We start from the raw sequence: 23201 nt of genomic DNA, 5'->3' as shown, positions 1-23201 counted from the left end.
ACTTTGTTGTTGTTGTTTCTTAATTTTTCTGAACAAGATTGGTGGATTTAAAATAACAAAAATATTTATAATCCACAGGCCATTGCCCCAGATTATGAAAATGTTACGGTAAATCATATTTGATGCACAGACTATTTGAATAGAGTCCCTTTAAAGAAATACTTACAAAAGGAAAAACAGTATAAGTAAATTTATTTGAGAACAGGAAGGATATTCAGTTGGAATTTGACTCGGGAAGCACGTATTAGGGAGCAACGTGCTTTAGCTAATAGGTTTTTTACATTTCTAATGTAAACTTTAAAAAATTCCTGCAATTGCATAATAACTAAAAAGTAGCAACATCTGGTTTTGAGAGACAAGAAGGGAACTTTTGGGCTGAGATCATGGATGGGGGAAAGGAAACAGACTGTGAAAACTACTGGGGCTTTTAAAACCAGAAAAAAATACATTAAAATTCAAGAAAATCTCCTGAAACTTACTTTTTTGGAGATATGACAAAAAGCAAAAGAACATGGGGAAATTAAAAAAAAAAAACTAACCCACCACCACTTACTATAATAAAACACTGAAGTCCAGGACAGGAGGGTTTTTACAAATAACATTTAAATTGTTACTAATAATTAAAAATCTAATTTTCCCCATGTCTGCACTTTGCTTATTTTTAACATTTCATTCAGCATGGACAACAAACATTAACTATTAAGGGCTTTTCTGCTTGGAGAAAAAAGGCCAGAGTAGCTAGTGCACACTTGCTACTCAGCATTAATGCACCATGTATTAGTACAGAGTAGCTAGTGTGCTTTAAATTCACACTCTATCTTACTCCATACTAACTTCTGCATATAGACAAGTTCTTAGTTTCTTTAAATAGCTTGCTTCTCTTTTCTAGTGGTCATTCTGAAAAATGTTACTGTTTGGAGTAACAAAAGTAATTGGAAATATCTATATTTTAAATGATTCTGTTTCAGCTTCATGAAAAATATTTCTATTCATATTATGTTTAGTAAAAAATAGTATATAATACACTACACACACAAAAATTCTGCCTTTGCAACCTAAAATATTACATTATATATATATATATATATATATATAAAATGGACATGTTAAAATGTAAAATATATTCCAGCAATCTGTACTGGAGCTTTTCCTATATCAATTAAATTGGCAGCTATGTTGTGATTATATAGATAATGAAGAGACAGAAACGACACCAGTTTTCAGATCTTGCAGTCTTGGTATTCAGAAAAAAAACGGTTACTCACCTTTGTAACTGTTGTTCTTCAAGATGTGTTGCTCATATCCATTCCAATTAGGTGTGCGCGCGCCGCGTGCACGATCATCGGAGAATTTTCTACCCTAGCAACACCCGGTGGGTCAGCTGGGGAGCCCCCTGGAGTGGCACCTTCATGGCTCTGGATATATACCCAGCCGACCCAGCGCCCCCTCAGTTCCTTCTTGTCGGCTACTCCAACAGTGGGGAAGGGGGGCGGGTTTAGAATGGATAGGAGCAACACACCTCGAAGAACAACAGTTACAAAGGTGAGTAACCATTTTTTCTTCTTCAAGTGCTTGCTAATATCGATTCCAATTAGGTGACTACCAAGCCTTATCTAGGCGGTGGGGTCGGAGTGAGACATCGCTGACTGCAGAACCGCTGATCCAAATGCAGCATCGTCTCTAGACTGCTATACAAGCACATAGTGAGCGGCAAAGGTGTGAAACGATGACCAAACTGCCGCTCTAAAAATGTCATGGATCGGGACGTGAGCCAGGAAGGCAGTCGAGGAGGCTTGGGCCCTCGTGGAGTGGGCGGTGAGGCGCGGCAGCGGGGCACCGGCCAAGTCGTAGCAAGCACGAATACAGGACGTGATCCAAGAGGAGATACGTTGCAAGGAGACTGGTAGGCTTTCATCCAGTCAGCCACTGCAACGAAGAGTTGAGTCGTCTTCCTAAATGGCTTTCAGGTATCAGAGGGGTAGCCGTGTTAGTCTGGATCTGTAAAAAGCAACAGAGAGTCCTGTGACACCTTTAAGACTAACAGATGTATTGGAGCATAAGCTTTCATGGGTGAATGCCCACTTCGTCGTCTTTGTACACTTGATATAGTAAGCAAGGGCTCTGCGTACGTCCAAGGAGTGCATATGCTGGTCTTGATGTGTAGCGTGCGGCTTAGGATGGAAGCCCGGGAGAAATATAGCCTGGTTCACATGAAAAGCTGATACCACCTTGGGAAGAAAGGCAGGGTGGGGGCGAAGCTGCACCTTGTCTTTATGGAAGACTGTATACGGAGGTTCGGACGTGAGCGCTCTGATTTCAGAAACACGCCTTGCTTAAGTGATGGCTACAAGGAAGGCTGACTTCCAAGATAGGTAAAGGAGTGAGCAGGTAGCCAATGGCTCGAACGGGGGCCCCGTGAGCTTGGAGAGAACCAGGTTAAGATCCCACGCCAGAACCGGTTGACGCAGCTGTGGATATAGGCAGTCTAAGCCCTTGAGGAATCTGACGACCATCGGGTGAGAGAAGACCGAGGAAGCGTGTTCTCCTGGATGGAACACCGATATAGCAGCCAGGTGCACCCTAACCGAAGATATTGCCAGGCCCTGCTGTTTTAGGGATAGGAGATATTCAAGTATAAGTGGGATCGACGCCTGCAAGGGGGGCGTGGCCCGCTGCTCGCACCAACAGGAGAAGCGCTTCCATTTGGCCAAGTAAGTGACCTGTGTAGAGGGTTTCCTGCTGCCCAACAGATTGGGAGCTGCCACCCAATGTACCAAGACTACCCCTGTTCCAAAAAGCTTATGCAGGGCAAACTCATAAATTGTTCGCCCTCTATAACACTGATAGAGAGATATGCACAGTTGTTTGCTCCCCCAGGTATTAATACATACTCTGAGTAAATTACTAAATAAAAAGTGATTGTATTAAATACAGAAAATAGGATTTAAGTGGTTCCAAGTGGTAACAGGCAGAACAAAGTAAGTCACCAAGCAAAATAAAATGCGCAAATCTATGTCTAATCAAACTAAATACAGATAATCTCACCCTCAGAGATGCTTCAGTATGTTTTTCTCAGACTGGACACCTTCCAGGCCTGGGCACAATTCTTCCCCTGGTACAGCTCTTGTTCCAGCTCAGGTGATAGCTAGGGGATTCTTCATGATGGCTCCTCTCCCCCTTTGTTCTCTTCCACCCCTTTATATATCTTTTGCATAAGGCGGGAACCTTTTGTCCCTCTGGGTTTCCACCCCCACCACTGGAAAAGCACCAGGTTAAAGATGGATTCCAGTTCAGGTGACATGATCACATGTCACTGCAAGACTTCATTGCCCACTTGCCAGCACACACATATACAAGACTAACAGGTAAACACTGCCATCTGCAGACAGTGGTCCTGGTTAATGGGAGTCATCAAGATTCCAAACCATCATTAATGGCCCACACTTTACATAATTACAATAGGCCCTCAGAGTTATGTTTTATATTTCTAGTTTTAGATACAAGAGTGGTACATTTCTACAAATAGGATGATCACACAGTAGATTATGACCTTTGTAATGATACCTTACAAGAGACCTTTTGCACGAAGCATATCCCAGTTGCATTATATTCACTTATTATCAAATCTTTATAAAACTATCCCAGTGACATTATATTCACTTATTATCATGTTTTTATAAAACCATATAGACTGCACAACGTCACAGACGCCTGCAAGGGGGGCGTGGCCTGCTGCTCGCACCAACAGGAGAAGCGCTTCCATTTGGCCAAGTAAGTGACCCATGTAGAGGGTTTCCTGCTGCCCAACAGAACCTGCTGAACGGGATGTGAGCATCGTAGCTCCGCCCGAGTCAACCATGCAGAATCCACGCTGTAAGGTGGAGCGATTGCAGGTCAGGGTGACAGAGTCGGCCGTGGTCCTGAGAGATCAGGTCCAGGTACAATGGAAGCGTGATCGGAGTCTGTACCAACAGCTCCAGGAGCATGGTGTACCAGTGCTGTCTTGGCCAAGCCTGAGCGACTGGAATCATACATGTCTTGTCTCTGCGTAGCTTGAGCAGGACCTTGTGGACCAGTGGAAATGGAGGGAAAGCATAGAACAGCTGGTCCTTCCACGGTAGCAGGAAAGCGTCTGACAGGGAGCCCGGAGATCGCCCCTGGAGGGAGCAGAACACGTGGCACTTCCTGTTGGCGTGTGAGGCGAATAGGTCGATCTGGGGAAATCCCCACCTCTGGAAGATGGAGTGGATGATATCCACCACTCATACGTTTGGAAGGACCTGCTGAGACGGTCCGCTAGAGTGTTCTGGACTCCAGGGAGGAACGATGCCATGAGATGTATCGAGTGGGCAATGCAAAATTCCCACAGGCGAATGGCCTCCTGGCATAGGAGAGATGATCGGGCTCCCCCTTGCTTGTTGATGTAGAACATGGCCGTGGTGTTGTCTGTGAGGACTGCCACGCAACGGCCATGTAGGAGACCGTGAAACGCCTGACAGGCTAGGCGCACTGCCATCAGCTCTCAAACATTGATGTGCAGAGCTAGTTCGGATGCGGTCCACAGGCCCTGCGTTTGGTGCTCCCCGAGGTGCGCGCCCCAACCGAGAGATGATGCGTCCGTGACCAGGTACAGGGAGGGTTGTGGGGTGTGAAACAGCACTCCTTCGCACATCGACTTGTGGTTCAGCCACCAGTTGAGAGAGATCAAGACCGAATTCGGAACCGTCACCACCATGTTCAGGCTGTCCCGACAAGGATGGTACACAGATGACACCCAGGCCTGAAGCAGGTGGAGCCGAAGTCTGGCATGCCTGGTTACGTAAGTGCAAGAAACCATGTGTCCCAACAGGCCGAGGCACTTCCTTATCATGGAAGTCGAGAAGCCCTGGAGGCTGCGGATGATGTTTGCGATGGTCTGAAACCGAGTGTCTGACAGAAGAGCGTAGGCGAGTCTGGAGTCCAAGACTGCCCCGATAAACTCTATTCTCTGGGTTGGCTCCAGAGTAGACTTTCCTTTGTTGAGTAAGATGCCCAACTTGTGGAATGTTTGTAGTGTGGTTTGGACGTGGGATTGAACCTGCTCCCTGGTGTGGTCGCGCACCAGCCAGTCGTCTAGATACGGAAACACCCGTATCCTTTGTCAACGAAGGTATGCTGCCACGACGGCCATAGATTTGGTGAACACTCTTGGAGCCATGGACAAGCCGAAGGGAAGGATGGCAAATTGGTAGTGTACGTTGTTTACTACAAATCAAAGGAAGCGCCTGTGCGGAGGGTAGATTGCTATATGAAAATATGCGTCCTTCATGTCGAGGGCGGCGTACCAGTCTCCAGGATCCAGGGAAGGGATAATGGTCCCCAACGAGACCATACAGAACTTCAACTTTACTATGAATTTGTTGAGTCCGCGTAAATCCAAAATGGGTCGAAGACCCCCTTTTGACTTGGGGATCAGGAAGTAGCGGGAGTAAAACCCCCTGCCCCTTAACTCTGATGGAACCTCCTCTATAGCCCCATAGAAAGGAGAGTAAAAACCTCCTGTGTAAGGAGATGCTCGTGAGAAGGATCCCTGAAGAGGGCCGGGGGGGGTGGGGGGGGGGCAAAGAAAACTGAAGAGCGTATCCCCTTTCCACCGTGCGAAGAACCCAACAGTCCGAGGTTATAAGGGACCAAGAACGGTGGAAATGGGAGAGGTGATCCCGAAATAAAGGGAATGGATCCTGGGTGGTGGCTAGTACGCCGTCCTCGAGCGCACCTTCAAAAATTTTGTCTAGGCCCTGAAGGTGGCCTTGGTTCTGACAGGGTTGGGGGGCCGGTCGACCTCCTTCTACCCCCTCGTCCACGCCTTCTAGGGAAGTCCTGTCTTGGACGAGGAGGAGGAGGGTAGAACCTCTGGGGCTGCAGCCTAAATGGCCTGCGCTGGGGTCCTGAGACATGCATCCCCAGGGAGCGCATGATGATTCTGGAGTCTTTTAGTCTCTGCAACCGAGAGTCCGTCTTGTCCGAGAACAGCCCCTGACCATCAAATGGCAGATCCTGTAGGGTCTGTTGCAGTTCTGGCGGCAAACCAGACACCTGGAGCCAGGATTTGTGTCTCATGGCTATACCGGAAGCCAGTGTTCTAGCGGCAGAGTCCGCTATGTCTAGCGAGGCCTGTAAGGAGGTCCTAGCCACCTTTTTACCTTCCTCTACTAGGGCCCCAAACTCTTCTCTCGAGTCCTGAGGGACCAACTCCTTAAATTTACCCATGGAGTTTCATGAGTTGTAATCGTAATGGCTTAAGAGCGCCTGTTGGTTTGCGGCTCTGAGCTGCAGACCCACCACTGAGTAAATCTTACGTCCGAACAAATCGAACCACTTGGCGTCCTTCGATTTGGGCGCTGCCGCCTGTTGACCATGGCGCTCTCTTGCGTTCACTGAGGAGACCTCTAGTGAACACGGCTAAGGGTGGGTATAAAGATACTCATGGTCTTTAGAGGGGACAAAGTATTTCCTCTCTGCCCCTCTGGCAGTGGGTGGGATGGAGGCAGGGGTTTGCCATATGGTGTTGGCGTTAGCTTGGATTGTGCGGATGATGGGCAACGCCACCCGGGACGGGGCATCAGCTGAGAGGATGCTCGCCACCGGGTCCTCCACTTCCACTATCTCCTCTAACTGGAGATCTATGTTCCGTTCCACCCTACGTAGCAGGTCTTGGTGGGCACAGAGGTCTATCGGGGGTGGGCCCGAGGTTGTCGTGCCCGCCACCGCATCATCTGGGGAAGACGAGGAAGATGTCTCAGGAGGTAAAGGATCCAGAGGTGAGTCTGGGTCCGAGGGTCCCTGATGTCCAGGATCCCCTGCACCGGGGTCTGGGGCCTGCGTGGGCGATGACACAGGAGCCTCCATACCCCCATGGGGAGGACAGGTAATGGTGGCCTCCGGTACCCTGGGCTCCAAATGTGCCGAGCGAGAGGCCGGTAGTGGAACCCCTTGTGCCTGGTGATATGCCCATGGTGTCCAGAAAGACCAATGTGCAGGGTCCTGTCTAGGGTCCTCTGCCCCATCCTGCCAATGGCCCAGGTTGTCCGCTGCCTGACCCTGAGCAGGATAGGCTGAGCGGGAGGCACCTTCAGAAGAGCGAGATGCAGATCTTGAGGGCCAGGGCGGTGCCGAGCGTGATTGCGCTGGCTCCTCCTGGAATGGTGCCGAGCGGTGCCGGTCCACGGGAGAGCAGTCTCTGTGCGGTGCCGGGGAGCGGAACCGGGAGTGAGAACGGCACCGATGTCCATGCCGCTACCGGAACCCAGATCTGGATCGCGAAGAAGACCGTCTGTAGAATTGGTGGCGGGAGCAGCCTCTCGAACGGGATCGGCGCTCATACCGGTGCCGGGAACTGCTTCGGGACGCTGAGCGGTACCGATGCTCGGGTCGGTGCCGAGAGGTGGACCGGTGCCGGGAGGAAGAGCTGGGCCGCGAGTACGACCGGCGCCATGATGAAGACCAGTGCCGGGACTGCGAGCGGCGTTGGGACCTGCTCCGAGACTGAGAGCGGTGCCGAGAGTCCACGCTCGGAGATGGAGGGCATAGCAGGGCAGGCTTGCCCCTGGATTGCACCGTGCGGAGTGCATGCGGTGCCGCGGTCTGAGACGGTACCAGTCCCGTAAGGGCAATGAGGTTTATCGCCGTCGCAAACGTCTCCAGCGTGGACGGGAGACACGGCTCAACCACGGAATGGGGCGGGGAGCCAGTCCACACCAGACTCAACGGCCCTGCTACTGGTGCCGGAGTCAACGGTGTCGATGACGGCGCCTGTAACCTCGGACGTTCCGATACCGGACGTGACTCCGCAGTCAGTGCGGGGGGCGCCGGTGCCTGCTGTTGCGTGGCAGTCTCCTGTGTTTTACGGGGTCTCTTGTGACCCGGAGACAGGGAACGGCGCCGAGGGGCTCGCAGCGGACCCGGTGCCGATGGAGGACGGTGCCATGGGGTCTTATCCGCGTCTTCTCGTGGTGCAGTACCCGAGGCCGCCGCCGGGGCGCTGCGCACCGAGGCATTTGGTGCCGGAGCTTGGCATGCCGAAGGAATGTCTGGGCTAAGTGCCGCCTCCATAAGGAGCTGTTTAAGATGAAAGTCCCGCTCCTTTTTGGTCCTGGGCCGAAAAGCCTTGCAGATCCCGCACTTATCAGTCTGGTGAGACTCCCCTAGACACTTTAGACAAGAGTCATGGGGGTCTCCTGTTGGCATAGGCTTAGCGCAGGTCGCGCACGGTTTAAAGCCAGGAGCCTTGGGCATGAGCCCGGCTGCACGCCGGGAGAAAAGTGGGAGATGAAAACCCCCTTACCCCCGCTAACTACTTATAACTACTCTGTAACCGCTATTAAACGACTAAACTATACTAAATCTATAACTATACATAAGAACTATCTACAACAATATATAACGAGGAAAGCTAGGGAGAGCGGAGGACAGCTATGCCGTGCTCCACAGTTCCAACGACCATCACGGGCAATAAGAAGGAACTGAGGGGGCGCTGGGTCGGCTGGGGTATATATTCAGTGCCATGAAGGCGCCACTCCAGGGGGCTCCCAAGCCGACCCACCGGGTGTTGCTAGGGTAGAAAATTCTCCGACGATCGTGCACGCGGCGTGCGCACACCTAATTGAAATCGATATGAGCAAGCACTCGAAGAAGAAATTCCTGTTTTGATTTGTAAACTAAACTGTAGAATACATAAAATACGTAGGAAAACAGACTAGAATTCATTAATGTGGGGGAAGAGAGTGAATGAATCCAAGATTTATAAGGACAGATGTGAGTGAGAGGAAGAGCCCAGAATTTATTTGTACTTAATGTAGGGGGTGATAGTGTCAGATTTGAATATTGCATAGAGCCAGGAAGAGTTGACTTATGGGTGTATGAAGTTGTGATAATCTAAAGTAACAAATGCTGGCATGGAAAATTGATCAGTATGTAGGGCATTTTGATTAACAACAACACAAACAAAGGAGAACAAACCGGTATGTCAAGGCCCAGTTACACATGAGAGTTTGGGATAAAATTCTGAGCTATACATAGCACAGTAAGAGGGGGTTAGTGGGTTACAGATTATTGTAATAAACCATAAATCCAGAGTGTCTGTTCAGTCCATGATTTTTAGTGTCTACCAGAGTAATGAATTTAAGCTCCCAGGCTCGTCTTTTGAAAGTGTTCTGCAGGTTTCCTTTGAGGATGAGGACTGATAGGTCAGATATAGAGTGATCGCTTTGTGAAAAGCATCCACCCACTACTGACAAAGTGTTGTTGTCTCTTATTTTCCTGTGAGAGTTCATTTGAGAGCATAGTGATTGTCTGGTTTCACCCACATAGTTGTTATTAGGGCATTTAGTGCACTGGATGAGGTATACCATATGCTTGTGAAGGATCCATGGATCTCAAAAGGTGGCCAGTAGTTGATTTCAGTCAATGCCAATAGTCCTAGATTGCCATCTCAATGGCTTCCCTGAGGTAGTCCTTCAATGAAGTATCAAGTACCTTTCCTGGGTAATCCATTCTAGACAGCTGCTTTACAATAGGCTGCCCTCAAGCAAGTTTAGACATGTTCAACAAGTCATAATTTGACACAGACATATCCCACTTTGTCATACAGCCAGACTTTGATCCCAGGCAAAATAATGGTGCTGATACTTTCTTTTAATTCTTTATTAATGAAGTCCTTGTAACATAATTAATGCCAATCTAAATGGGATTATGGAAAATTAGATATCAAACTAATGTGATATTTTTTCATGAGATTACAAGGCTGGTTGATAAAGGTAATAATGTTGATGTAATAGATGTCCGTAAGGCTTTTAACTTGGTACTGCACAACAAAGATTTGGGGAGAGGTAAATAATGAAGAGGACAATCATTATGAGAGTGATCTAGATCACTTGGTAATCTGGGTGCAAGACAAAATGCATTTCAACATAACCAAATGTAAAGTTATGCATCTAGGAACAAAGAATGAAAGCCATACTTACAGGACGGGAAACTCTATCCTAGGAAGCCGTGTCTCTAAAAAAAAGACTTGGAGGTCATGGTGGATAATCAGATGAACATGCGCCTGTAGTGTGATGCTATGGCTAAAGGACTAATGTTATTTCTAGATGTATACACAGGGGAATATCAAGTTGGAGTAAAGAGGTTGTATTACCTTTGCATTTGGTACTGGTGCAACTGTTACTGGAATATTGTGTCCAGTTCTGGTATCCGCAGTTCAAGCAGTATGTTGATAAATTCAACAGAGTTCATAAAAGCCATGAAAATGAATAAAGGACTGGAAAACATGCCTTGCAGTGAGAGATTCAAGGAGCTCAATTCTATCTATATCATCAAAGAGAAGGATAAGGAGCGAATTGATCACAGTCTGTAAGTACCTAGATGCGGAAAATAGATTTGATAATAGAGGATTCTTTAATCGAGCAGACAAAGGTATAACAAGATCAGATGGTCAAAAGCTGAAGCTAGACAAATTGAAACTAAAAATAAGGCACAATTTTTTAATAATGAGGGTAATTTATCACTGGAACAACCTACCAACTGTTGTGGTGGATTCTCCATTACAGGAAATGTTAAAATCAAGATTGAATATTTTTTCTAAAAAATTTGCTCTAGTTCAACCACAGTTATTAGGCATGAAGCAGGAATTAAATTAAAAGAAGTTATATGGTCTGTGTTATGTAGGATGTCCAATTAGATAATCACAATGCCCCTCTGGCCTTAAAAATCTATGAATTACTGCAAAAGAGAAATCAAATAAAGGATACAACCACCCAAAAAGCATCTTAATTATCAAAGACGTAAAAAAAACCCCAAAACAATCCCCACTATTCCAAGCTAAAAAGTACATTGATGGCTTTTTTAAAAATAGCTGCTGGAAAGCTGACAAGTCCTCTTTTTGTTACTACTAAATGACATTAGTAGATGAAACATGAATGACTCATGTACCATTTTTTCAGGTGGTGCAAAGAGGGCATTGGATAAAGATAAAACATCTTAATATTATGTGATGAGGCCAGTTACTAAAGGATGTCAGCCTAAAAAAATTGCTTTATTGCCCCTTGTTATGCTAATGCAGCAAATTAAAAGGCTTCTTCTTCCTAAAGTGCATTTGAGTAATTCCCACATACAGTAAAGGAAAGGAAATTAGTAGAGAGAGCACAACACCATCCCTCAACAACTTTAGCCTCATCCCCACTTCCCAAAAGCACCTGGTGGCAGACCTCTGATGAAGGCCAACAATGTTCTTTCAGCTTTTCACCCAATAGTACATGTAAACTCACCATGAGGAACAAGAGGATGCTTACCAGTAGCTACTGTTACTTGATAGTCTTGTCATATTCACATTTGAGGGATATTTTGTTACTGGCATCAAGTTGCAGAATTCTTCTAGCGAGCAGTGTCAATTAGGGCCACATACCCCTTTACCTTGCAAAAGATTCTGAGAGTGTAAAAGGAGGAGTGACACCAACTGCCTTCCAGTTTCTTCCCTAATTTTGGAATTCTTTATCTGACACTCCAAAGTGAGGAAGGTGGGTGGGAAATGTAAATACACAGGGACAACACTCCCAAAGAACAACAGTTACTGGTAAGTAACCTCACCTTCCTTTGAGTGGCCTCTACATATTCCCACTTATGGGAGATCAGCAAGCACTACAAACCCCTAGGAAGGTGGGTGCAGGCACTCTAGGTGAACAAGAACTACAATACTGCCAAAGCAAGCATGATCTGTAGGTGACAGGTCAAGTGTGTACTGAAGTGACCAAAATTTCACTCTCTAACATCAGACCTCAGTGAAGGGCAATTAAAAAAAATAGAGAGAGCTTCAAGCAACAGCTTTGCAAATTCTACAAAAGAGAGAGAAGCCATGCAATTGAGGCTGCCATCAGCTTAGCTGAATACCTTCTGATAAATGCAGGAGAATGAAGACCTGGATTAACAAGAATGTAAAAGAGACTTGGGGAAATACAGTCATGCTAGTACCCAGTTTGAGATAGAAACAGAGGTGATTTGAGACTGGAAATGGGGATGAGGGCACTGACTGACCAAATCACATTTTCCATATAGATTACAGTTTATAGAAAACAGCCCATGTGGTCTGTATCTCAATAAGTCCAAGCAGTAGCTATGGTTAGGAGCAATGTCCTCTTGTCAGGTGTATAGTTCATGTAATATTCTATCAAGTAGCAGACCAGAGGTCCAACACATTCTGAGAAACAAGATTCCAATTCCATACCAAGAGAGATACATGCAGAAATAACATTTGGGCAACTAAATTAATACATCCATCCTGTGGCACTCACAGCACAACCAAGTATACTAATCTAAAGAATTCCAGTTTCCTTCGGTACAACCCTGATGGCAAAGCAGTCATCTTAAATAACCCTAGTAGTACACAGAGCAATCCTGCCAAAGGCTAGAGTATTGCAAGGTGAATGAGAACTGTTGACCAAAGCAGGCACAGTTGGAAGCTGAAATCACTATCCATACCATCTGGGGAAAACCTGTAACACAATTCTGAAGGGTTTCAGTGCCAACTAACACTGCTCCAGGTCCTCATCAGAACCTGGCCCTGGAAACATTGAACAGTTCTACCAATTTCATCTGGAAAGACTTCAATAAAAGGAATGCCTAGAGCTTCAGTTAACTATCCCTACAGGCTCTGGGAATAAATCATTGATAGATATCACATCTCAGTAGTACATAAGTGAGACCAGGATAGTAGACCCAGATTTTAGAGGTGCCAACCTACCAGACCCTGAAGGATCAGAGATCTATGGTGCCAGGTTCTCTGAACCAGACTCAATTGATGTAAATAGGTCTAGGGACCTATGTGCCACTTATACTTGACCTAAAGCATCACAATATGTAATTCTCCTGAACCTGTGACAAATCAGGAAATCTTGGTGACACTTATGCAGGGTATAATACTCTTCTGGCAAGTAGCACTTCAGAGACAGTGAATCATGCCAGCCTGGGACCCACTTCTCCTGTGCAAACCTAGGGATTTGAGTGTTCCTGACACTGGACACCAAACCACTTCATCAAGAAACTTACCCAAGTTATTAGTTATTAGTGCTAGTTCTTGGCACTGAATTACATTTTGACTCAGATTGATCTGAGGTTCCTATTGCCACTTGATTTGGGTACATAGCCACTTCAACTAAGATCAACCTTAGTGCCACTTTTACTGTGCACTGAGTCACTTCAAGTTATGCTGGATCCTTGGCACTAGACTCAGTAGGCATGGTTTTCATTCCTCAGATTTTTCCTGGTTTAACACTACTTATACTGGTGCTGGACCAGTTTAGGTAAGTGGTACTGAAACCTTAACACCAGATTCAGATTACCTGGAATTTGTGGTAACATTAATGCTTACTATAATGGACACCGGACCACCTAATCAAGTGGTTCACCGGGATCTATGATGCTGGATCCTAGGCAATCTTGGTCAATACATTGGGTCAATGGTGCCAAGATGCCAGGGTCTAATTCAGTCATACCAGTGTGACCCAGAGACCTCATTACTTTGTCAACAGTGCCAGAATATCAGCATTGAAATAGGTCAACCTGGGGAAATCTGAGGACCTTGGCACCAGGTTCTCAGAGATAAAAGCAGGTAGATGGATGCCACTTAAGCCAGATACGGAGCTACTTTGGCTAGTGGATGTTCCAAGTTGATGCTGAACTTACACCCTGCCAGAGTCAGGATAGTCTACACTGCTATCAGAGGTGTGACTGCAGCACTTCTTGACATACCCAAGCTAGCTTTGATCTAGTTCAGGAATTCTCAAACTTTTTTTTGCTAGGCTCCCCTCTGAAAATATTTCAGGCTGTGATGACCCTCTCCCCCCAAAATACCATACCATGCCACCCTTACTTCTGCGCTGCTGCTGGCGGCAACGCTGCTTTCAGAGCTTAATGCTAGCCAGCAGCCACCGCTCTCTGGCCACCCAGCTCGCAATCATGGAAGTTTGTTCATATTTCAAAAATCCATGTGGATGGAGATCGGAGAATCAAAAAAGAAGTCATGTCTGGGAAAACATGGATGTATGGTAATCTTAGTTAATTATTTAAGCACTGTAATGAAATGCAAAGGATCTAACAGTTGTTGCGACCTCCCCCCTCCAATAGCCTTATGACCTTTTGGATAGGGACTCCCAGTTTGAGAAATGCTGATCTGGCTAATGCAAATAACAGCAGCAGTGAAGCGGTGGCAGCACAGGCTAGCCATTCAAGTAGGTACCCAACATCCCAAATAGGGGTGTATATGCTGCTGTGGCTTCACTGCAGAGTACAGCAGAGGAGTCCATGTGATCATCATAGGAGATAGGTGGGACTTGTGCATGGTTTTGCTGACAGTTTCTCCAGGATTTTGGAGAGAGTTAGAGGACAAATGGATGGATAATATCTGAAGTACTGCAGGGTATTGGTGTGTTTATCAGAGCCTGTTGGCTTCTGTAAAATAGAAAAGCTAACAGCATGTTTTTTATATATCTTTGCAATTCGAACTGATGTCTGGTTTCCCAGAGCCTTTGAAGGAGTGCCTTTTTATAAATCTAAACTAATGCACATTACACTCATAAACCAGATTACAATAATGTTTTACTTTTCAATAATGTAAGTTCTGAATAGCAACTCAGGCCACAAAGTAATGGCCATTATTCCTCACACCAATCTCCTCATTCTTGATACTAGTATCTTCACTAAATGCTGCAGCTGTGCCACTGCAGCACTATAAGACCTGGTCTATGCTACAGGGTAGGTCAACATAAACTGTCTTGCTTCAACCTAGCTGTGGAAGTGTCTTCACTTAAATTTGGCTCCCACTGAAGTGTCCCTCTATGCTACTCAGGGAGGTGGTGTTACTAAATCGGCGATGTAATTAGGTCGACGCAGTGTCAGTGCAGACACTGTCTTGCTTATGTCAACTATTACTGGTTTTCAGGAACCATCCCACAATGCCCCACACTAACAATACAATCAATACAAGTGCTCCTGGTGAGGATGTGCACCGTTGACACAAGGAGACAAGTGTGCGCACACACGAGCAATTTAATAACTGTGGTGGCTGCACGCCAACATAAATTAGGTTGACGTAATTTTGTAGTGTAACATGGCCTAAGTGTAGACATGCCCTCAGCCTTTTTCTCTCCCTTCCCTGCCAGTTCCTACAGTTTCCTGCTCCCCCCAGTTCTTTATCCCAATCTACTCCTTCTCCCCACCCCCCATGCAGCTCTTGTTCCCTCTACATTTAAGTCAGGCTGCAATCTTCCTCCACACTGCCTGGGAAGTCAGCATTGGGGCACAGAGAACACTGGAGATATCGGGCAGGTGTACACTTAAAAATCTGCAGTGGTGCAACTACACTACTGTAGTGCTTTAGTGAAGATGCTACTATGCCAACTGGAGAGCTTCTTCCATTAGCATAGTTAATCCACCTCCACAAGAGGCAGTAGCTATATCAGTGGGAGAAGCGCTCCAATTAACATAGTGCAGTCTACACTGGGGGTTAGATCAGCATAACCACGTCACTCAGGTCTGTGGATTTTTCACACCCCTGAGCGACGCAGTTATACCAATGTAAGTTTGCAGTGTAGACCTGGTCATAGTCTCCCTGTTCTCAGTTCTGGTGGTCCAGAACAACAGTTGTAGGAAAATCATGCTCAGACCCTTCAGCCCTGGGATGGAGCATGCTCAGAAGAGATGGACTCTTAGAGAATTTAGCTCCTAAACTCTAACAAGTCTCTACTGACCATTTGCCAATTGAGACCTTTTTCAGTGGCTTATAACTTGGGCAAAAAGCATTTCCCAGACACAAACACTACCCACTGCCAAATTTCAAGTTCCTGAACAAAAGGGTTCTCAGTGAAATGGTTATAAGAATTTCTTTTAACATGGGCAAAATAATGTATTTCAATTACTGTGTTCTCAGAAACTGCTGAACCATTTTTGCTGACAGTTTCCCCAAAAAATTTAAATAAAATAATCAGCCCAAGGCAGACACCCAGCATGGAAAATTTCAGCATGAACAGTTAAAGTAGGGGTGGCCAACCTGTGGCTCCAGAGCCACATGCGGCTCTTCAGAAGTTAATCTTCGGGTCCTTGTATAGGCACCGACTCCGGTGCTGAAGCTACAGGCGCCAACTTCCCAATGTGCCGGGGGGTGCTCACTGTTCAACCCCTGGCTCTGCCACAGGCCCTGCCCCCCCTCCTCCCCTTCCAGCCCCTGAGCCTGCCATGCCCTCGCTCCTCCCCCATCCCCCTAGAGCCTCCTGCACGCCACAAAACAGCTGATCAGGAGGTGCGGAGAGGGAGGAGGAGGCGCTGATCGGCGGGGCAGCCAGTGGATGGGAGACGCTAGAAGCAGGGGGTGGAGCTGATGCGGGGCTGGTGACATATTACTGTGGCTCTTTGGCAATGTACATTGGTAAATTCTGGGTCCTTCTCAGGCTCAGGTTGGCCACCCCTGAGTTAAAGTCTGGCAAAGTTATAAGCCACTGAAAACAGGGTCTTGAAATTGTCGGGTGACAATAATAGGCAGCACTACCAGCTATGCCTATAACATATATGCCAATCTCTATTTATCTGGTTTACTCCACAGCAAAAACAAAATTCTAACCCTGAAAAATAAACTGTTCCATGAATAACTGCTGTGCAGTGATCCATTCTGGATAAGCACCTGCACTAGTCATTTTTGGATAAGTACAGTAAGAACAGTCTAAGACAAGCAAGCTTTGCTGGCTGGATTTCATGAGACTGTTCCACCAGCTGAGCTTTGAAATAAACATTTTCTATAATTTCCTATAAGCATACGCCTCGCTTAAAATGCAAACAAAAAAGAGACTGTATGCTCCTCTTCTAAAGTAGGACAGACAAAAAGAGAACAGTTCAGATAGAAAAAACTGGGAGAAACTGCAACTAAAGTTTCAAGATTCTGCCTACTGTCCCCAAAAGCCAGCCAGTCTACTCCCATATTTACCACAATCAATCATTTAGGTTTACAAGTTCTACAAAACCGGTTAGCCACGTAAGAATGTTTAAAAAGTTTTATGATTTTGCTAGAATTGTACAATTTTTTCAGGTTTTTGACATTTATGTACTTTATTTCAAAAAGAAAAGTATATCTTGCTTTATTCTCAATTAACAACTGAAACTAAACTTCTAGAAATCTGCAGTCTGCAGAGACTGTTGCCATTTTGTGAAGCAGAGAGATTCAGTACATTAAAGAGGAGTCTGACACTCTGTGCTCTCTCATAGAGACTATTTTTGTTATTTTTTCCTTAATATAAAATAAACAGTAATAATTAAGTGTTATGGATGTTGTGTGCATGGAAAACAGAAAGGTATATATGTATTATTGTTGACATTTTATAGATGGAGAAAACAAAAGAGATTAAATGACTTGTCCAAAGTCATATAGCAAGTCAGTAACAAAATCAGAACCCAAATATTTTAACTCACAATCCTATGACTCAGTTCACTAGACTTCAGCTAGACCCAAAACTGGGTCACCAGAATGTTTCAAAGGGTTGTGAGACAACTCCATTGATACAGATTATTAGACTGCACCCAAACAGTCTGAAAACAATTTGTAGCTGTTTTCTATGATTTTGATGGAATTAAAGTTTCTGCATGCTTTTTTTATTTAATTTCTTTGGCGATCATCCTCATTTTCCTAAAGCCCCTCATTAGAAATTGGTATTTGAAAATATTAGATTTCCATATGCTGGATTTTTATGTGCTTCTCATTCATCATGTAACTATCTCTGAGAACTCTGAAAACAGTGTGCAGTGGTAGTCAAAACAGCTAACAAAATGTTAGGAACCATCAGGAAAGGGATAGATAACGAGACAGAGAACATCATAATGTCACTATATAAATCTATGGTATGCCACACCTCAAATACTATGTGCAGTTCTGGTCGCCCCATCTCTACCAAGGTATATTAGAATTGGAAAAGGTACAAATAAAGGCAACAAAATGGTATAGGCATGGAATAGCCTCTATATGAGGAGAACTTAAAAAGACTGGAACTTTTCAGCTAGAAAAGAGATGACTAATAGAGGGATATGATAGATGTCTATAAAATCATGAAAAGTGTGGAGAAAGTGAATAAGGAAGTATAAAGGGTAAATTACACAACACAAGAACCAAGCGGTTCCAAATTAAATTAATAGGCAGCAGGTTTAAAACAAACATAAGGAAGTATTTCTTCACACAATGCACAACCTGTAGAACTCACTGCTAGGGGATATTGTGAAGGCCAAAAGTATAACAAAAGTATAACTGGCTTCAAAAAAAGAATGTGATAAGGTCATAGAGGATATCTCCATCAATGGCTATTAGCCAAGATGGTCAGGGATGCAACCACTTGCTCTGGGTGTCCCTAAATCCCTGACTGCCAGAAGCTGGGACTGCACAACAGGGAATGGATCACTTGATTACTGCTCTGTTCTGTTCTTTCCCTCTGAAGCATGTGGCACTGGCCACATGTGGAAGACAGGATACTGAATGACATGCACACAGTATGGCCGTTCTTATGTTCTTATGCACCCCTTTTTCAAAAAGAGTGCCTCCAATTTTATTTGGGGATTTCAGACATTTCTGTGAATTGATTTAAATTCCTGTCTCAAGAGTTGAGAGCTATCTGTTTTTACAGTTTAGCAGCACAGATTCCCAAGACATACAGTAAGCATTATCTCTGTACAATATTATCACATTTATAAACTAAACCACATAAAGCCTCAAGTTCGCATCTCCAAGAACAAATGAGTCTAATCTGAAATTCAAAAATATCCACTAACAACTGGAATACTTCAATAGCTGCAGTCCAATAGTACAAAAATTACAAGGCACACAGATAAACAATGGAAAGCACGTAAACATTTCTTTAGCTGGACTTGCAGGTAAGAAGTTGGTTCTGTGAGATCCTATTTCTTTAGGGTTTAAATATTCTTGAGAAGCTCATTACTAAAATAACTTGATTATTTTAACATCCCGTTAAAATCTATAATTTTAATTAGGGTTCTCAAATAACCTGAAATGGTTTTAACTCCCAGTTTAATAAATTAGGAGTTATTGTTTTTTTTTTACTGGAATGTTACAAACAAACCAGGGTCTCTCTTTTGGGGTTAGAAACATTTTGTATCTTGCAAAAAAAGACTGTAAAAGGAGAGGTATCTATCACTCTCACATGCCTCCAATTTACTACTATCTCAGAAAATGTACTCTTTCATTACTATGAATAGGGCCCTACCAAATTCATGGCCATGAAAAATATGTCACGGACTGTGAAATCTGGTCTCCCCCATGAAATCTGGTCTTTTGTGTGCTTTTACCCTATACTATACAGGTTTCACGGGGGAGACCAGCATTTCTTAAATTGGGGGTCCTGATAAAAAAGGGAGTTGCAGGGGGGTCACAAGGTTATTTTAGGGGGGGGTCGTAGTATTGCCACCATTATTTCTGAGCTGCCTTTAGAGCTGGGCAGCCAGAGAGCGGTGGGTGTTCGCCAGGCATCCAGCTCTGAAGGTAGCGCTCTGCCAGCGGCAGTGCATAAGTAAGGGTGGCACTACCATACCATGCCATCCTTACTTCTGTGCTGCTGCTGGTGGTGGCTCTGCCTTCAGAGCTGGGCTCCCGGCCAACAGCCACTGCTCTCCAGCTGCCCAGCTCTAAAGGCAGCAGTGCCGCCGCCAGCAACAGCGCAGAAATAAGGGTAGCAGTACCGCAACTCCCTCTACAATAACCTTGCGACCCCCCTACATCTCTTTTTTGGATCAAAAATGAATTTCATGTCCTTTTGAAATTCCTGTACAGTTATATCTTGTCCATCAAAATGGGGCAAAAAGGAAAAGTAAATATGGTGAGGTTGTATGGAACTATTCTGTTTGGCAGTGGCACATCTGATTTATGTTCATTTTTAGGGTACAGTGTCTGACTTACCCCACCTTGTCCCTCCTCCCTTTCCAGGTATATTAATCATAGGATCCAATCTTCCCATCTTCTTGCTTATAAGTACTCTCAGTGCCTGACTTTCCACGTCCCATCTAAGCTCTTACAAGGTCCAAAGGTCCATCATACTCATCACACTCAAATGCAAAGTACTCCATTTAGGAAGGAATAATCACTTGCACACGTACAAAGTGGGAAATGACTGCCTAGGAAGGAGTACTGCGGAAAGGGATCTGGGGATCATAGTGGACCACAAGCTAAATATGAATCAACAGTGTAACGCTGTTGCAAAAAAAGGAAACATTATTCAGGGATGTATTAGCAGGAGTGTTGTAAGCAAGATATGAAAAGTAATTCTTCCACTCTACTCCGCACTGATTAGGCCTCAACTGGAGTACTGTGTCCAGTTCTGGGCATCACATTTCAGGAAGGATGTGGACAAATTGGAGAGAGTCCAGAGAAGAGCAACAAAAATGATTAAAGGTCTAGAAAACATGACCTATGAGGGAAGATTGGAAAAATTGGGTTTGTTTAGTCTGGAAAAGAGAAGACTGAAGGGGACGTGATGACAGTTTTCAAATATGTAAAAGGTTGTTAAAAGGAGGAGGAAGAAAAATTGTTTTTCTTAACCTCTGAGGATAGGACAAGAAGCAATGGGCTTAAATTGCAGCAAGGGAAGTTTAGGTTGGACATTAGGAAAAAATTCCTAACTGTCAGGGTCGTTAAGCACTGGAATAAATTGCCTAGGGAGGTTGTAGAGTCTCCATCATTGGAGATTTTTAAGAGCAGGTTAGACAAACACCTGTCAGAAATGGTCTAGATCAGTATTTCCCAAACGTGGGACGCTGCTCGTGTAGGGAAAGCCCCTGGCGGCCGGGCCGATTTGTTTACCTGCCCCGTCCGCAGGTCCGGCCAATCGCGGCTCCCACTGGCTTGCGGTTCGCTGCTCCAGGTCAATAGGAGCTGCTGGAAGCCGCGGCCAGTATGTCCCTCAGCCCGCACCGCTTCCAGCAGCTCCCATTGGCATGGAGCAGCGAACCGCAGCCCTGGGAGCCATGATCGGCCAGACCTGCGGACGGGACAGGTAAACAAACCTGCCTGGCCCGCCAGGGGCTTTCCCTACACAAGTGGCGTCCCAAGTTTGGGAAACACTGGTCTAGATAATACTTAGTCCTGCTACGAGTGCAGGGGCCTGGACCAGATGACCTCTCGAGGTCCCTCACAGTTCTATGATTCTATACCCTGCACATTATTGCAGGGTCTGAAGGTCACTGCTCTCCTCACCCACAGTTACCTATAGCATCTGAATATCATTGTTTCCATCCCTAGGTACTCAGAGGCCTGAGTACCAGCATTCACCACATCTCACTGCCTTCTCCCTCCCCATGTGTCACAGGGTACCAGCTCTGAATGTATCCCTCCAAGTCCTTACACAAAGCCGTTGTATGACTCCACTTGATTACTCACAGGGTTTTGGTGTCCTGTGGAAAGCTGGGAATGAGATGTGTCTCCTTGCAGGTGATTTTGTAGTGGTCCAAGTCTGAGCACTCACACTCTGATGAAGGGCACATCTTTGTGCCTGTGCTCCACAGCACCGTCTCCAGCAACAGCAGGACCTGGAAAGTTACCAGTAGCCACAGCATCTTGCACATCCTGCTGCTGGTGCTACTTCATCAGTCCCCTGCCTCACTCTTCTCCAATGGAGGGGGAACAAGGCGACCAAGGATACAGATGGCACAGGACTCTTCTGTCATTCAAAGAGTGGGGCAGTAGGAAACTGCACCTTGCCAAAAAGCCACCTCCTCCTCCCTAAAGGGAAGCAGAAGAGATATCATTACACAGAAAACAGAAATCCTGAGTACCCTGCCTCCCCTGTGCTGCTGTGTCTCCTCATGCCTCCCTCTCCCCAGGCACACCACCCCCTCCCCACAACTCTCCCCAGGTATCCCACTCCACTGCCCCCATTCTCTCCAGGCACCCCACTCCCCCAATTTTCTCCAGTCACTCATTCCCCCAGCTCCACTCCTCTCCCCCCGAACTCTCCCCGGGCACCCCGCTCCACCCCCGCCATGTGCGCCCCCCCCCGGACTCGGCTCCCAGCCCCACAACTCTCCTCAGGTACACTATCGCCTCCAACAGACTCATTCTTCCAGACGCCACAGCCCACGTACCATGATCCACACCCGCAGACAAGCTTTGCCAGGCACTGCCCCGCCAGAGCCCCTTCACCCACGGTCAACCTCCTCCTCCTCCTGAACCGCTCCCCGCACCCCGCTGTGCTCCCAGCCCCTCAGAGGGCTGCCCTGCCCCGCTCCACCCTGAGCTCCCCTCACCAGGACAAACTGCGGGCCGCGCTGCTGGGCGCGGAGCTTCCCCTCACGCTGCGTTTAGAGCCGGGAAGGCGGCTCCTGGGGCCGTTCCCTCAGCCGGGCACATCACTTCAGCGCGGGCGGTGGCGGCGGCGGCAGCTGCTTCTCAACTCCGAGTCTCAGTTGGGACGCGGACCAGAGTCGCTACCCTCCGCGTTTTACCGCTTCCAACGGCTGTCCGCATCGGCCACCTAGCGGCAACCGCAGGCAGTGCCTCGAGCCGAGCCGGCCCAGCCGCTGGGCGACAGGGCCACCTGCCGAGAGCGGCAGGGAGGGGACGGGCCTGGGGGCAAGAGGCGACAGTGTTTGTGCGCGAGAGAGAGTGAGCGCGCACGGGGTTGTGCGAGGCTGATGGAGAGTGTGAGAGGGTGAGTGGCGTGGTTTGTTTCAGATATGGATTGTGAGCGTATGAGCGATCATGCTGTGAGAAAGGAGACCGTTTGCCTGTAGCCAGGTCCAGCGCTCAGAAGAGGCTTTGTGAAATTGTGATAAAAAAGGTGTTAACACAAACAGTATTAAACCCAATGATAGGGGCACCTTAAACTTATATGTCCCTGTAAAATGGGTGTGGTATTATTTACCAGATACTCCCATCACCAGCTAACCCATTTTTAAATATAAACATGACACTGCCCTCTAATAATATTTTTGTTAGTTAACACAATTTGTAACAGAATACGTTTTCCCAGGGTAGAGGCAGCAGGTGAGAGAATATCCAAGCAGCAAGAGCTTGCCCTTACAGTTGTTTATTATGCTGACCTATCTAATGTAAAACGTGCAAAGCTAAGGCAGAATTTTGCCAAGTACAGAAACTAAGGGACACACAGGACAGTCAAAACTCAGACTAGCACACC

The 23201-nt window shown here is 46.3% G+C and overlaps 1 protein-coding gene across 1 annotated transcript in view; it reads right to left on the bottom strand.

Annotated features, from left to right (window-relative positions):
• Nucleotides 1-22529, bottom strand: part of TSHR (thyroid stimulating hormone receptor) — a 237850-nt gene extending 215321 nt beyond the window's left edge. Inside the window, exons 1-2 of the mRNA XM_005311162.4 lie at nt 22312-22529; nt 21446-21787 (exon numbers count right to left, since the gene is read on the bottom strand). Of these exons, the coding sequence (XP_005311219.1) occupies nt 21446-21630 (185 nt within the window). The 5' untranslated portion in view covers nt 21631-21787; nt 22312-22529. The remainder of the gene's footprint in view (nt 1-21445; nt 21788-22311) is intronic.
• Nucleotides 22530-23201: the final 672 nt, after the last annotated feature.

Source organism: Chrysemys picta, chromosome 4 (assembly GCF_011386835.1).
Source record: "Chrysemys picta bellii isolate R12L10 chromosome 4, ASM1138683v2, whole genome shotgun sequence".
In the NCBI taxonomy this organism is placed as follows: Eukaryota; Metazoa; Chordata; order Testudines; family Emydidae; genus Chrysemys; species Chrysemys picta.
This window is presented reverse-complemented; position numbering and strand designations above follow the sequence as displayed.